The following is a 13,260-nucleotide window of genomic DNA, read 5'->3' as shown; positions in this document are numbered from 1 at the left end:
ATTATCATTTTTTATTTTATTTTTTTTCATTCGCTGACTTGCGTTTTATTACTTGCGTGTCTGCCACTTTGCAGTTCTAATAATCTGTTAATTCTTAATGGGTTGTCATAATCATGCTGGTCATTTGTTGATGAGTGCCTTAATGTAAAAGGAACAAATTTAACTTTGCTTAAGCGAAAGATACATTGAAGAATAATTTTATTACCGAAGCGTTACTTATATGTTTTAAGTTGTTTTACTGAACATTAACTGCAAGGGCTCATTTGAATTTCATGCATGCCACGCTAAAACATTTCCTTGTTTTTGTTATTAACAGTTACTCGCCCGAAAAAACTTTCCGGTTGCATTTTGGGTCAACACCATGAAGATGAACATGATTTAGCATCTCCAGTCCGCCATGTTATAAGCATCAGTGCCTATTGTAGTTTAGATCTAGCCTATAAGTCTTTCTTTTGCGCTTATTTGTTTATTATCAGCCCCCCCCCCCCCCCCTCCTCATATTAAAATTTAATAGTCGAGAAAGAGATGAAATTCCTGGGTGCGAAAACTGCTTCTTTCCGAAAACATCTCTCAAACTTGAATGAGACATTTAACAAAACGACAGCAGCATAAAGGAAATGTAGCTTTTTTTTTCGTGTTTAATGTCTTTACGTTCCTTCAACGTTTTTAGAGTTATGGACCTTTTTAGCTTGTAGATTTTAATCACCATTTTCACATAAATCCATAAAGCACCTTGTTACCTCCCCGCTCCGTCCAAAAAAAAAAAGAATTCATAATCATGACCTTCGATTTTGGGGGGGACGACTGTAATACCCAGGAAATGGTAACAGTAAGCAGGGTGCAGTATGGTGTACGTGAAAAGAGTGTATTCAGACCACCTAATGATTCAAAAGAAAATTTGCCATTGTCTATTTATGTAGATATGCACGCAAATGCACCTGGATAGTGCAATATTTGAAAGATTTGTAAGGTGACATCGCATTGTCGGCAGTGGGAAAACAAAACACAAAAGCATTAAAGGTCTAGTTCTCTCTCTTGCTGCTTCATTACTCTGGAATGAAGAATGTTTGAATGCTGTGACAGTGCTTTCGTAAACTCCATTTTGCCAGAATTTCTTTAAAAACAAACAAGTAATACAGTGAAAAAGTACTGCTTAGAACGCCTCAATTAAAAGTTTCAGTAACAAGAAATTACTACATGTACCGTAGCTGAATTCAGTGTGTAAAATATCCAAGTACAGTCTTCCGCGTATCAAGCAGTTTTGTGCAGCAGGAGTTTCGCTTTTTCGTTCGTGGGACTGCTTTAGTTCAGCTTTTTCCCTTGGTCTAACTGTTTTGTGGTCATGGTTACGTGGTCTAGGTTCGAACGGAGCAGCAAATACTCCAGAAGCTGTCGCAAAACGCTACACCTCAGGTGGAATACCACTCAAGCTGGAAAGTGTGGATAAATATTGGGGAATTAAACACGAATTAGCACGGTAAGACCGAATCAGTTCAGTAAATGTGTTATAAATAATGTCTGATAAACTTCAAATCTTCACTGTGGGCGAGAAGGGAAAGGACACGGAAATAATAGTTTGTTTCTGTCTTGCTCTAAATGCTGTTCGTGAATGCAAAGCCCAGCTTAAAAAATTTCATTGTCTTTTCAGGGGTCGTTTCGCAGTTGTCAAACGGTGCTTGGATGCTAAGACAAAGAAGCCTTATATAGCTAAGATCATCAAGTATGACGACGATGCAGACAGAGATGAGTCGCTCCAAGAATTCGAAATCCTGCGTAAAGTAAAAAGCGACAAAATCGTGATGTTACGTGACGCCTTCCTCATGAGGAGATACATCGTCCTCATAATGGACTTGTAAGTATAATGGAAATTAATATGGACACCATATGTACCCATATGTACAGTGGAACCCCACTCTACAGACACCCACTTAATACAGATACCCATATGTTCAGCAGAACCCGACTCTTCAGACACCCACTTAATACAGACACCCATGTGTAGAGTGAAACCCCAGTCTACAGACACCCACTTAACACAGACACCCATATGTACAGTGGTACCCCACTCTACAGACACCTGGGCCTAGCTGTTCGAAGGCTGATTAACGCTTAACCCAGGGTTAAATTTTACCCCGGTTTCTTTTTCTATTGTTAAAAAGCATTTTCTATAATTTAATTTAATGGTAATGATTCTATAATTTCGATAATTTCCTATGTTATTTTTAAGAGCATCCAATCATCAACTTGTTCAAATTAGGAATTAAACTGAATTCACTTTTTAAGCTTTCATATATGAATTCAAATTTCACACTAACCCTGGGTTATCTTAACCCAGCTTTGAACAACCCAGCCCAGCTTAATACAGACACGCATCTGTACAGTGAAACCCCAGTCTAGAGACACCCATATGTACAGTGGAACCCGACTCTACAGATACCGTCTATAATAAACAGTATCGTCTGTCCCGGCACTGAAGTCTCCCGTATTTTCGTAAAAAAAAAAAAGCCAGAAAGACATGCCATAGTGTCCATATTATCCAGGTGTCCATATTAAGTTGATTACAGTGGGATCGCGCTCTACTGACATCCGCTTAAAACGGACACTCATATCTAATGGACAGTTTCGTCTGTCCCAACGTCATATTTTCTCTAAAAGTACAGTGGAACCCTGTTATCTGGGTGACCTTAGTAAGCGGATTATTTTTAAAGAAAATATATGAGACCTTTCACTGTCAAGACAGAGTGACGAAACTGCCCATTATAAAGATGTGGGTGTATTAAGCGGTTGTTTGTAGAGTGAAGTTCCACTGTAATCGCTTTATACGGACACCCAGATAATATGGACACTATGATATGTCCCCTTGGTGTCTGTATTACTGGAGGTAAGAGGGACACATACTTTTTGAGAGTTGATTTAAGTTGTGATTGAATTTGACTCAGTGATTCTCTCCTTGTGAGGGTCTTGAAGTAATCACTACACGCTGTGACTGGCTACAAAATCTCGCAACCGAAAACAATGTAACTCGGTAACACCTTCTAAAGAACCAGTGTTCAGCCCAATTTCATTTGTCAGTTACTGAAACACAAACACTTGCCCACTTGCCTTTGCTGTAGAGCTTTCACATGGCAGAAGTACAGTTGTAATTTTGAGTGCAACTGGGAAATTTCATTTGCATATTCAAAGTTAGAACCAATTTGTAAAGCTAAGTAATTTTCAAAACACCAAAAGATCACATCTTATTATGATCGCTTGGAAATACAAAAGCACAGTTCTGCTTAGAAGTCTGATTCTCAGACTAAAAATTGAAGCCACTTTGCTTTAAAAATAATGATAAAAGTACCACAGGAGTAGTACAGCTCGGTAGTGGACTACGTTCACCCGGACGATCAAATTCAACCTACCTTTGAAATGACTCCTGTGTTCAAACCTTTCACAGTTTTGTATCAATGACAAACCATTCATGACTTTCGCTACAGCAACTTCTGTTTAATTTTTACCCATGTCAGATTGGAAGGACAAGATATTCTTAGTTTTATTGCATCCAAACCAAGGCCGAACGAAGAGGATATCGCCTTTGTTATTCGACCACTCCTTGATGTATTGAGCTATCTTCATGGTCAGTACATAGTCCACTTAGACTTGCGGGTAAGTCGGTCGACCAAAGTTGTACTAAAAAATTCAAATAAATAAATGCTCGAAAGAAGATAGGAAGGTATAAATAAAACAGAAAATACAAAATGAGGCACGGCTGGACAAACTTGAAAAAGATTGACATGGATTGCAATTATGCTTAGTTTCTATAGAGCGCGCAAGAGGAATTTCTCCCTTCGCCCTTAAAAATAACCAGCGCCCGATACGCAGGCTATGGACTTCCCTTCTTTAGTGAAAAAGTTCCCCCCGGGCAAATTTAGCACGATTTGTCCTCTAACAAAACCAGTGGACTAAACGATATGTGATATGATTGTTTTTTGTTTGCTTAACAGCCTGCGAACATTTTTATTGCCAAGAGTAACCTCGGACTGAAGCTCATCGACTTTGGAAGTGCTCATCAAATTAAAGCGAAGGACTGGAAAAAAGGCGAGAACCTGGCTATTGTCAGCTATAACTCTTTCACGGGTAAGTTGAGATAATCAGTAAACAGAGTGAATCTATTTCATTTGTTACATTGAGTAGATAGGTGTGTCCCTTTTGAGAAAGGGATGTCGACAGTATAGGACTTGTTTTTATCGACCTAAATAACGGCTTTAGCATTGGGAATAAATGGGTTTAGTAACCCTCCGTTTGTTTGTTGTTGTTGTCGTTTTATTTAGTTTAATGTGATATTAATATGTATGAAATCTTAAAGGAAAAAAACCCGTTAACAACCGCTTATAAGCCGTCGCCTTTGCATCTTCGTGAGGGGTTTTAGGAGGGCTTATAAACGAAGGATTGTATATCCGGGGGGGATTATAAGTGGAATAGACCAAGCGCTTCTAACAAGCTATAGAAGAGTTGGTTACAATAACTTTTGCATTTGCTAGTTTTTAAGTAATATATCAAACATGAGATGCAGTGTTTCATCACCAGATGAAACACCGAGAAGAGAGTTGAAAATACGACGCGCAGCGGAGTATTTTTGACGAACTTCGAGGTGTTTCATCTGGTGAGGAAACACTGTGTCGAATGTTTGATATTTCTTCTCAAACAAAATCATTTTTGAAGGAGAAATTAAGGATGCAAAAATGAGCAGTTTTTCATCTGATATCCAAACACTCATTAAACATTAATTTCCTTTGAATTTTCTTTATGGATTATTAATGAGTTTGAGAACTGGGCTTCAAAACGCCGTAATAAATCGAATTCAATACAATACATTTGGGCGGGGGTTATATTCCAGGGTGGGGGCTTATAACCGGATGAATTTTTTGTTTACAGGCAGATGGGCCTTAAGGTGGGGGGCTTACAGCAAAGAGCCCAAAAGGGTGACCTCCTTTAATCAATTCACATTTTTTCGTGGAGGCATTAACCAATCAGAAGTCGAGGACAGTTTGCCGCCGGCTTCTGATTTTATTAAATCTGCACGAAAGAATGAAAATGAATTAAAAGCGGTCACACTTCTGGGCTCTTTGCCGTGATAGCGGCAGTTATGGGTAGACTCCATTCAGGTGTAATGCACACAACCTTACTGTGAGTCCCAAATATCAATTCTAGTGGATTAACCACCTGATCTGCCTGCCTATATGTCGGAAAGGTCTCATGTGAAAGTTAACATAGATAGATTTTCTCCCGACTTTTTTCTAGCATTTTCCGAATTGAACTTTGAAAATTGTAATTGAATTTCATCTTTGGCTGAGAGTGAAAGGGCTTGTTTTCGGTCTGCGTTGTGAACTCATATAAATTTTGCCATTTTCTCAGCCCCTGAGCTTGTAGATCTCGATGACCCTTATCTTGTCAGTGGTCCAGCAGACATGTGGAGCATTGGGGTACTTTTATACGCTCTGTAAGTATATACTAGTGATAACCAAAGTGCGGGCAATAAAACAGAAAATTCTAAAGCAATCTGATTTGCTTACGGAACGAATACAAGCGCTCGTGGCTTTTGAAATCAATCGATATTTCGCTTGACGTCATTTTATTACGTGGCAGTATGATTGGACAAAACAACGATGCCTTTTATGTGCCAGACAGAGTGATTATGATTATTGTGATGTGTCCTTAGTGCCCATGACCACTCTGTGTCATAAAGCATTCATACTATAAGGGAAACTATTTGTCAGGGGGGGGAGGAGGGGCTAAGCAAAGGAGTGTTTGACAGACGCACGTCAACCGGAAGTGAGGACTTTTACTATGCCTTGACGCTGTAATATCTGTATTGCTTAGTTTCTTTACACTTTTAGAGTCGATTTAACTGAAAATTTGGGCAAAACCACTGCTCAGGAATGTAACAAGTCCACTTTCGGTTGACGTGCGTCGCTTAAAAACGCCTTTGCTTAAGCTTCCTATTGATCACTCTCAGCTAAGTCCCATCATCTAAGTCCCATCATCTGTGTTTATAGAATGAGCGGTGAACTACCGTTTGCAGCGCAAACCACAGAAAATGAAGACGAAGACGAAGACGAAGCGGTAGCCAAATTAGTCAAGAGGTGCAAATGGAGTTTTGATTCCAAGGCCTTCCAGCGTTGCACCTCAGAAGTTAAAAGCTTGATTTCTTCCCTGATAACCTTCGACCAGGAGTAAGTAATGTGACAGGTCTTCATAATTATTATCCTACAGTAGTGTTAATTAAAAAAAATTACCTGCGAAGTTGTTATTTACCAGAGTTCGCACAGTCTTGAAAAGTGCTTGAATTTAGAGGAAGTCCGAAGTCTCTTATCCTTGAAAATTCCTTAAATTTTACTATACTAGATTGGCGTGTAGGAAAAAAATGTTAGAATTTGAGTATGTTCTGTTTTTAAGGAATATGTAAGTTAGCCTTCCGCAAAATAGCGCAAAAAAATGTATGCGTGTCATTCTACAGGCTTAGGGTCTGTTTACATGAAGGTGGAGGACCCCAGGTAGGTGAGATAACATGTGGCGGGTCACCCCACCTATCTAATCAAATTAAAATGAGAGGTTATATTGACAGGAGAATTACCCTACCTAAGCGGGTTACCTCACCTACCTGGGGTCCCCCATCTCCATGTAAGCAAGCAACTGGTTTTGGCTGGTTTTGAGCATGGGCGTGGTTACTCCAGCAAATCTGACATTTCCCAATGACCAAAGCAATCTTTTTTGAATCAGCTGTATGTATAATTTTCATCATGCTCTTGCGCATGTCACGTGGATTGAATCGAATGGAGTTTAGACATTTCGTGGCCTGGCGTTGTGTTGTTTGTCTTGATGGCAGTCCTACGGCTACAAGTTAGGTATCGAAATTGTGATTGAAAGGAAGAAAACTTGAAAAACAAAACTGCTCCTTAAAATGTCATTGACTAGGTTCTTAATTTCCTTGTGAACCCTATCTGCAGTTTGTATCATTAGTATACCTACTCATCGAAGATAAGGCGTCGCGGTAAGAAATCTAGGGCTGAAGAAAAACGATGCACGCAAAGGAACTGGAAACACGCGTGTCCACCTTGCTCACGGTCACCACTACATTTTTCACCTGATTATTTCTTTGCTCAAGAATAGCTCATGAACTGACATATCCGTCGTATGAATTATGGAAAGCGAGGAATATAAAACTGATTTTAAGGAAACAGCGCCGATCAAAACCTAAAGAATTGCTGGGTGGCAAACTGCTACAACAAGCCTCGAATTCTCTGTAAAATGTCTAGTTTTCAGAAAATGCTTAAATCCCAGATAGTCCAGATACGTATTGTCAGTTTTCGGGTTTGTTGTTTGTATTATTATTTTCCTGATAACAGGCCAATTACGCATAAACTCTAGACAGGAATTCGCCCCCTTTCTCCCCGGGCGGGGGGGGGGGGAGAGTACAACCTATAATGGCCTTTACGGAGAGGCCCCGGGCATGGGGGAGACTCCGCCTGTAAGGGGTATCTTTTTCAGGCTTCTGGTATATGAAAGGGCAGGGTATTACCTCTTAAGCTATACGAAAGGGTAAGAAAATCTGTCATTTCAGTGTGTGAAAGGACTTAACTGAAAGGGCTAGCAAGCACTGTTTATGGCTTTGAAAAAGACGGAAAAACGTTCTGGTTTATAGACCTTTGTCACGCGGCGGCCATTTTGTCCCAAGAAAAAGCTTTGTATTTGTACGGCTAGCCTCGTTCAAACAACGAGCTAGCTATTGATTTTTTTTTTAATATTTAAAACAGTGCATTTATAGCAGTTACAAGGGATCCAGTGCTCTAAACTAGTATATTAAAGAGATACCAGTTGTCAATAAAAAGGATACGAAAGGGGTACCTTTTCTGCCAAAAATAGTATATATTATAGAAAAGTAAGGGGTTGTAGCGCAGGGCGGAGCCTCCCCGTATAAAATTTTGTTGAAAACTCATTCGTTTGTTGAAGTTGTTCGTCCACCGTTTTAAGCTTTGTCTCGCAAGTACGGTGCCTCCCTGACTAATAAAGACAAAACCTGGGTACTAGTTCTCACTGCTGTGACTTAATGTCGTAGTTCAAGGGTTTCGGTTGTTATATATCAACGATGTTTCTATTGATTTTCTTCAGGAAACGCCCCACAGTGGAACAAGCCAAAAACCATCCCTGGATTCTGGTAAAATACTGTTCTGCTTGACCCTTTAAACCCTAATATCAAAATTGAGTTTCTCATTTACTATCCTTATAATTTTTCAATAGAAGTAGTAGGAAGAATTTGTTGAAATATCAATTAGACTCATCTTCCCCGATCATGACCTTAATTCTCATGATTACTCTGTTTTCTAAAGCATTGATATTATAAGGAGAAATTTCATGCTGATCACTCTTAGTCTTTAGGGCTGAAAGGGTTAATTGATTTCTTGTCGGCAAACTTTGTGTATCATACCCCTATTTAGGTAAGAGTACCCTTTCGGTTAGGAGATAGTTCGTCGGTACCCTTCCGCTGTTCGTTCGTCAGCTTTCACAAATGTGTTAGTGTAGCATTCACTTTAAGTTTAAATTTAACCAGCATTTTGTACAGCAAGTTGTATGGTCACGACTGACTTCAACCGTGCCTATATAAATCTGGAGAGCCCTGAGGCTCTTTTGTTGATGTTAGGGGGAAATCTGTCGTAGGATTTCGTATAGCCGGGTAGTAGCTCCACCAATCAGAACGCAGCATTGATAAAGGACCACTAGTTGGATTTACCTAAATGCCGATGTCTTAAATGTTTTGATACCTTCAAGAAAATAAATAAAATCTTCTTAAAGTTCCACGTAACTAACACGCACGTAATTAGGTTCGGGGCACCTTAAGTGTACGTTTCTTTCAATTTAACTAGACGATATACCAGCGTCCTAATTTGCATTTGCCGTTTGTTGATTTCTTGACTTCTTTGTCAAAGCTTTGCTATTTTGTTGTTATTCTAGGCTGACAATTTGCAGAAACGTCGCTCATCAGACGTGAACAGTTCCAAGCTTAAAGATCTTAGCCAGCAACTCATGAAAAAGGTATAAAATAATAATGATGATAATAAAGCGTAAAAACTTGATAAGCAATACCGAATTCATACGTACATGTAGTGATCAATGGTCCATGGTCCATCATTAGCTTTTATGACACACGGCCTTGCAATGGATCGAATTAGCATCTCATCGTTGACGGGAGATCTCTTGTTGTTTCTTGCACAGTACCTCACTTTTGTTTTTTCGCTTTGCCAGGACAAAGAAGATGTGGTCACTGCATCTTGTGTCCTTAGGACCTTCAGTGAGGACCCATACGACTCACCGGACTCAGACGAAGAGTAGATTTGCGTACCTACAAAAAAAGGGCCAAAAGGCACATTCCCTTCTAACAGCAGTGTAATGCTTAGCTGCCGTTACTCAGTTAAAACACAGATAGTTGAATTATAGCACTTTAAAAGTAAATTTGTAACCATTTTTATGAAATTAAATGTCACGTATATCCTTACTATTTTTGTACGGCCGCAAGAGGTATTTATTTTTTTAGGAAGTGCCAACATTGTTAATTCGTACTGGAAGGCGGCTGTATAGTTTTGTAATGTTTTTTTGCAGCACCCTAGATAATGTGCATATTTTTGTAAGTATATGTTTTGAAAACTTTCTAGTTATAATGAGTACAATGGTAGCGATAGTAAAATTTGAAAATTTCCTAATTTTTTTTTTATTATTTTGTGTCCGCTGTTATTTTGCCATCAAATGATTCAAGAACGATTTTTCAGATATTTAATTTTGTCATGCATTTTTTATGCCGATATCAGAATCTAATAAACTTTATTTTCGAAGTATAAATTTGATTGTTGATTGTTTCATTAAAGCTCAGTGATGTTTTTTCTTTAGCTCTTTTGACTTTCCACCCGACGTTCAAGGGTTAAAGGCTAGATTAGCCTGCGTTACAGTTGCAGCCGGGAGGGAACTCCTGAGGGACGGGTGGCCCTCCCTTTTTTGACCCGAAAAGAGACCATTTCAAACTTTGATTACAAGAATCGAGTGAATAAAACGGATTGAAAATATTTATTTTATATATTTCTTTGCCTACAGCCCTAAAAGAAACCTTTCCGGCTAAATATAATGGCGTTTTGCCCAGTACACACTGAGACCAAAATCCGATATTTACACCCCCTAAGCGAGACGACGAGTATCCCCGCCCCTTATATAAGGGATTCGTCCCCCCTCCCCCTCCCCCCAGCGTTACAGACGTAATCTAACCAAAGGTTTAGGCTGTGTTCACATTACACCGGATAGTAGCTTTTGCGCCGGCGCGAAAATCAGACTGGATACAGGGCTTCTGTTCACACATAAGAACCGTGATTTTAGCGCGGTTTCTGTAACGGAGCGAATCTGCGCCGAGTTGATCTCTAAAGTGGAGAGTCACATAATTATAGGTGTTCGTACCATACCGGATTGCTTTTCGTGGCGGCACGAAAAGACATCCGGAATGTTGTGGGTTAGCTTTAGTTTCGTCTGTGGCACAGGCCAAGGGCAAAACTGAACCTTCCCTTGTTTCCTTCAAAATTTGTTTGCCTCTCTCCACTTAGCATCCTAAGTGGGTAATATCTGAAGGTGTGGTGTTATCGGGCGATGGCTTAATACTTTGGATAGCAAAATTCTTTAAGGTTATTATCAATCGTAACTCAGTTCCTAAGAAAAGAAAAGGGTAAAAGAATTAATTCAAATAATCAGCAAAGGGAAAATGCCTTGCTCTTTTATCAAGTTCTGTCAACTAATTTGTTTAATATGGAAATGTTGTGATCGTGTGAAAAGTTGTATGTCGATATCTGGGCTAAAAGAGACAAAAGCTAAGACCTCTGTGTTGTGGTCAGTTTTAAGAATTGCCAAAAAAATTCTGCTGTCAGTTTTACCTCTATCAAAATGGTCTTTCAAATTTTACGCCATATCTGGCTAGAGATCATCTGCAATACAAGTAGCATCAACACTGTCCGGAAACCACAAACTTCCGACGGTCAGCAAATTGGTCGTCTCTTTACGTGTTACGCACGTAAAGAATGTGCTTTACTCTTGACTCTTCATCTAAAACAAAGGAGGAGATGATGGCCGAAGTTCCATTTCCTTGTCTTTCTCTGGCCTGTCCCAGGCGTTCAGATTGTGGGGACAGCGTAAGAAGATGTGATTTAATGTCCGATTTCTGACTTTGCGCTGCACTCCACTATCTGAACGCCTGAGCTGAAACAGGCTACCCTTTCGCACGGAAACCTCCTTGGCCTGGGGGGGGGGAGGGGGGAGGGGAGGGGCACTTAAGGAAGGTTGGGTAATAATAATAATGGTAAAATTATTATAGACCACAGCTACATAATCTCAGCACGCTTTACAAATATAAGAAATATACAAACTAAATTAAAATTCATTAAATAAAAATGTTTTGAGCTTTCTTTTAAAGAGACAAAGTTTGCGAGTTTTTAACGTAGAAAAGAAAAATGGTTCTTTTTGCTACTCTGTTTAAGACAAAGACCTTATTTCATGACCTTGATTCATTTCATTTCACATACAGAATTAAGCTTTACTTTTAACTGCAACAAACTTTACACACTTTAAAAGGGTTCCGGTCCAAAAAGACACCCTGTTTTAGACGCTAAATAACTATTATATTGAAATCGTACACCCAGAAATAAATAAGACTGAAGACTGCGAAAACCATACCCTGTTCAGCAGCTCATACCCCTTTGCCTTGGGGCTTTTGTCCTGCAACCAAAGAGATCAGTGGCATACCTGTTTGCCTTGGGATCTTTGTCCTCCTCCCTCCCTAAACTCTTCTCTGCTGACAAAGAACATCCTAGAACATTCAGGTATTAAATTTTACACCTTTTTAAAAGCACCTTTGATTTTGATCAGGATTTGACTGTCCAGTTAAACTATATTTTGTTATGTTTGGTCATAAGTAATGTATGCTGTGTCATGTTTAGTTCAACCACAGGGCACCCACATGTGTAATGGTGTAATATAAATGTGTATGCATAACCATCTGTAATTTTATAGTCAAAAGTGACATTTTTAGCAATTATGAAGTATTTGTAGATATGGACATTTTTCCACTGTAACAACCCAAAGAGTCAGGTCCCATTCACTTCCCAACCAGATTTTCCAGAAAGTTTTTGTAAATAGGAAACAACCAGTGAAACCTGTTTTGGGCAGATACCCATAGGACCCTGCTCGCTGGTGTCCACTAAATAGAGGTGACCATTTAATACAGGTTAGTTATACTTAAAACATGGGAACTTAAGAAATGTTTTAAACATTTTTAGCTATACAGGTTGTCTGCTAAAAACAATTTCAAAGGTTCACATCGGACACATAAGTATACCTTGGGCTCCCAATGTTGATGGAGATTTCCTCTCAATAAGAAAGTTACAGTAAGCTCTCCACAACCACTGATAAGACCTTCATCTAAAATAGTCCTTTCCACATTCGATATAACAAAAAAATATATTTCTAATGATGAAAGTGATAAAAACTGACAGACTGCAGTATTGAAACACTACAGTGAGGTCTTTTCACAAGCTTGCAGAGTTAATTGAAAGTTGTGGAAAGGTGGCTGACAGTAATGGCTAGAGGTTCAACTGTATTGCTATAAATGCGACGATCAATGTTGAAATATATGTTAGAAATAAAAATAAGTATGTTAAATTAATGGTGACAAATGAAATTAAGGAATAATCTCAACACGCTTTTTGTCCGAATTCCAATAATTTCCACAACCTTCAGACAAGGGAGATTATCAGAATTTGGACAAAACAAAAGCAAAATTATTCCTTAATTGCACCAGTATACCATTTGATTAAGATAGTAAAAACACATGATTATACCAAATAACGACACAATTAAAGTCGTAGATATTTTATGCATGATTTGCAGATGAGACATCAAGGGATGTGTTCTAATAGACATCCAAAGTCTCAGACAGGCAAAATGTAGATTAAGATTACAAATAAAAGGGTGTGTTATTGAATTTTAGAACATTGAGATCCTACTTGCAGCGAATTTCATAATTTACTCATGCATGCATTTGTTGCTTGGTGAGTTTTCACTTTCACCACCATAGGTTAAATTCTCATAAGCTCCCCCCCCCCCTTCTTCCCACCCCCAATACTTAGGCAGGATTTTGACAGGTGCATAAGATCCAGAATACATCATATTGTATGAAATACACTCCTAGGAGAAGAGCGA

The 13,260-nt window shown here is 39.0% G+C and overlaps 1 protein-coding gene across 1 annotated transcript in view; it reads left to right on the top strand.

Annotated features, from left to right (window-relative positions):
- Nucleotides 1-9,870, top strand: part of LOC140924316 (obscurin-like) — a 143,490-nt gene extending 133,620 nt beyond the window's left edge. The window contains exons 112-120 of the mRNA XM_073374347.1: nucleotides 1,360-1,477; nucleotides 1,649-1,852; nucleotides 3,507-3,645; nucleotides 3,984-4,116; nucleotides 5,395-5,479; nucleotides 6,036-6,212; nucleotides 8,149-8,194; nucleotides 8,989-9,069; nucleotides 9,280-9,870. Of these exons, the coding sequence (XP_073230448.1) occupies nucleotides 1,360-1,477; nucleotides 1,649-1,852; nucleotides 3,507-3,645; nucleotides 3,984-4,116; nucleotides 5,395-5,479; nucleotides 6,036-6,212; nucleotides 8,149-8,194; nucleotides 8,989-9,069; nucleotides 9,280-9,366 (1,070 nt within the window). The 3' untranslated portion in view covers nucleotides 9,367-9,870. The remainder of the gene's footprint in view (nucleotides 1-1,359; nucleotides 1,478-1,648; nucleotides 1,853-3,506; nucleotides 3,646-3,983; nucleotides 4,117-5,394; nucleotides 5,480-6,035; nucleotides 6,213-8,148; nucleotides 8,195-8,988; nucleotides 9,070-9,279) is intronic.
- The last annotated feature ends 3,390 nt before the right edge of the window (nucleotides 9,871-13,260 follow it).

Source organism: Porites lutea, chromosome 14 (genome assembly GCF_958299795.1).
Source record: "Porites lutea chromosome 14, jaPorLute2.1, whole genome shotgun sequence".
Lineage (NCBI taxonomy): Eukaryota > Metazoa > Cnidaria > Anthozoa > Scleractinia > Poritidae > Porites > Porites lutea.
The sequence above is the reverse complement of the archived record's forward strand: the minus strand, read 5'-3'. Positions and strand labels throughout refer to the sequence as shown.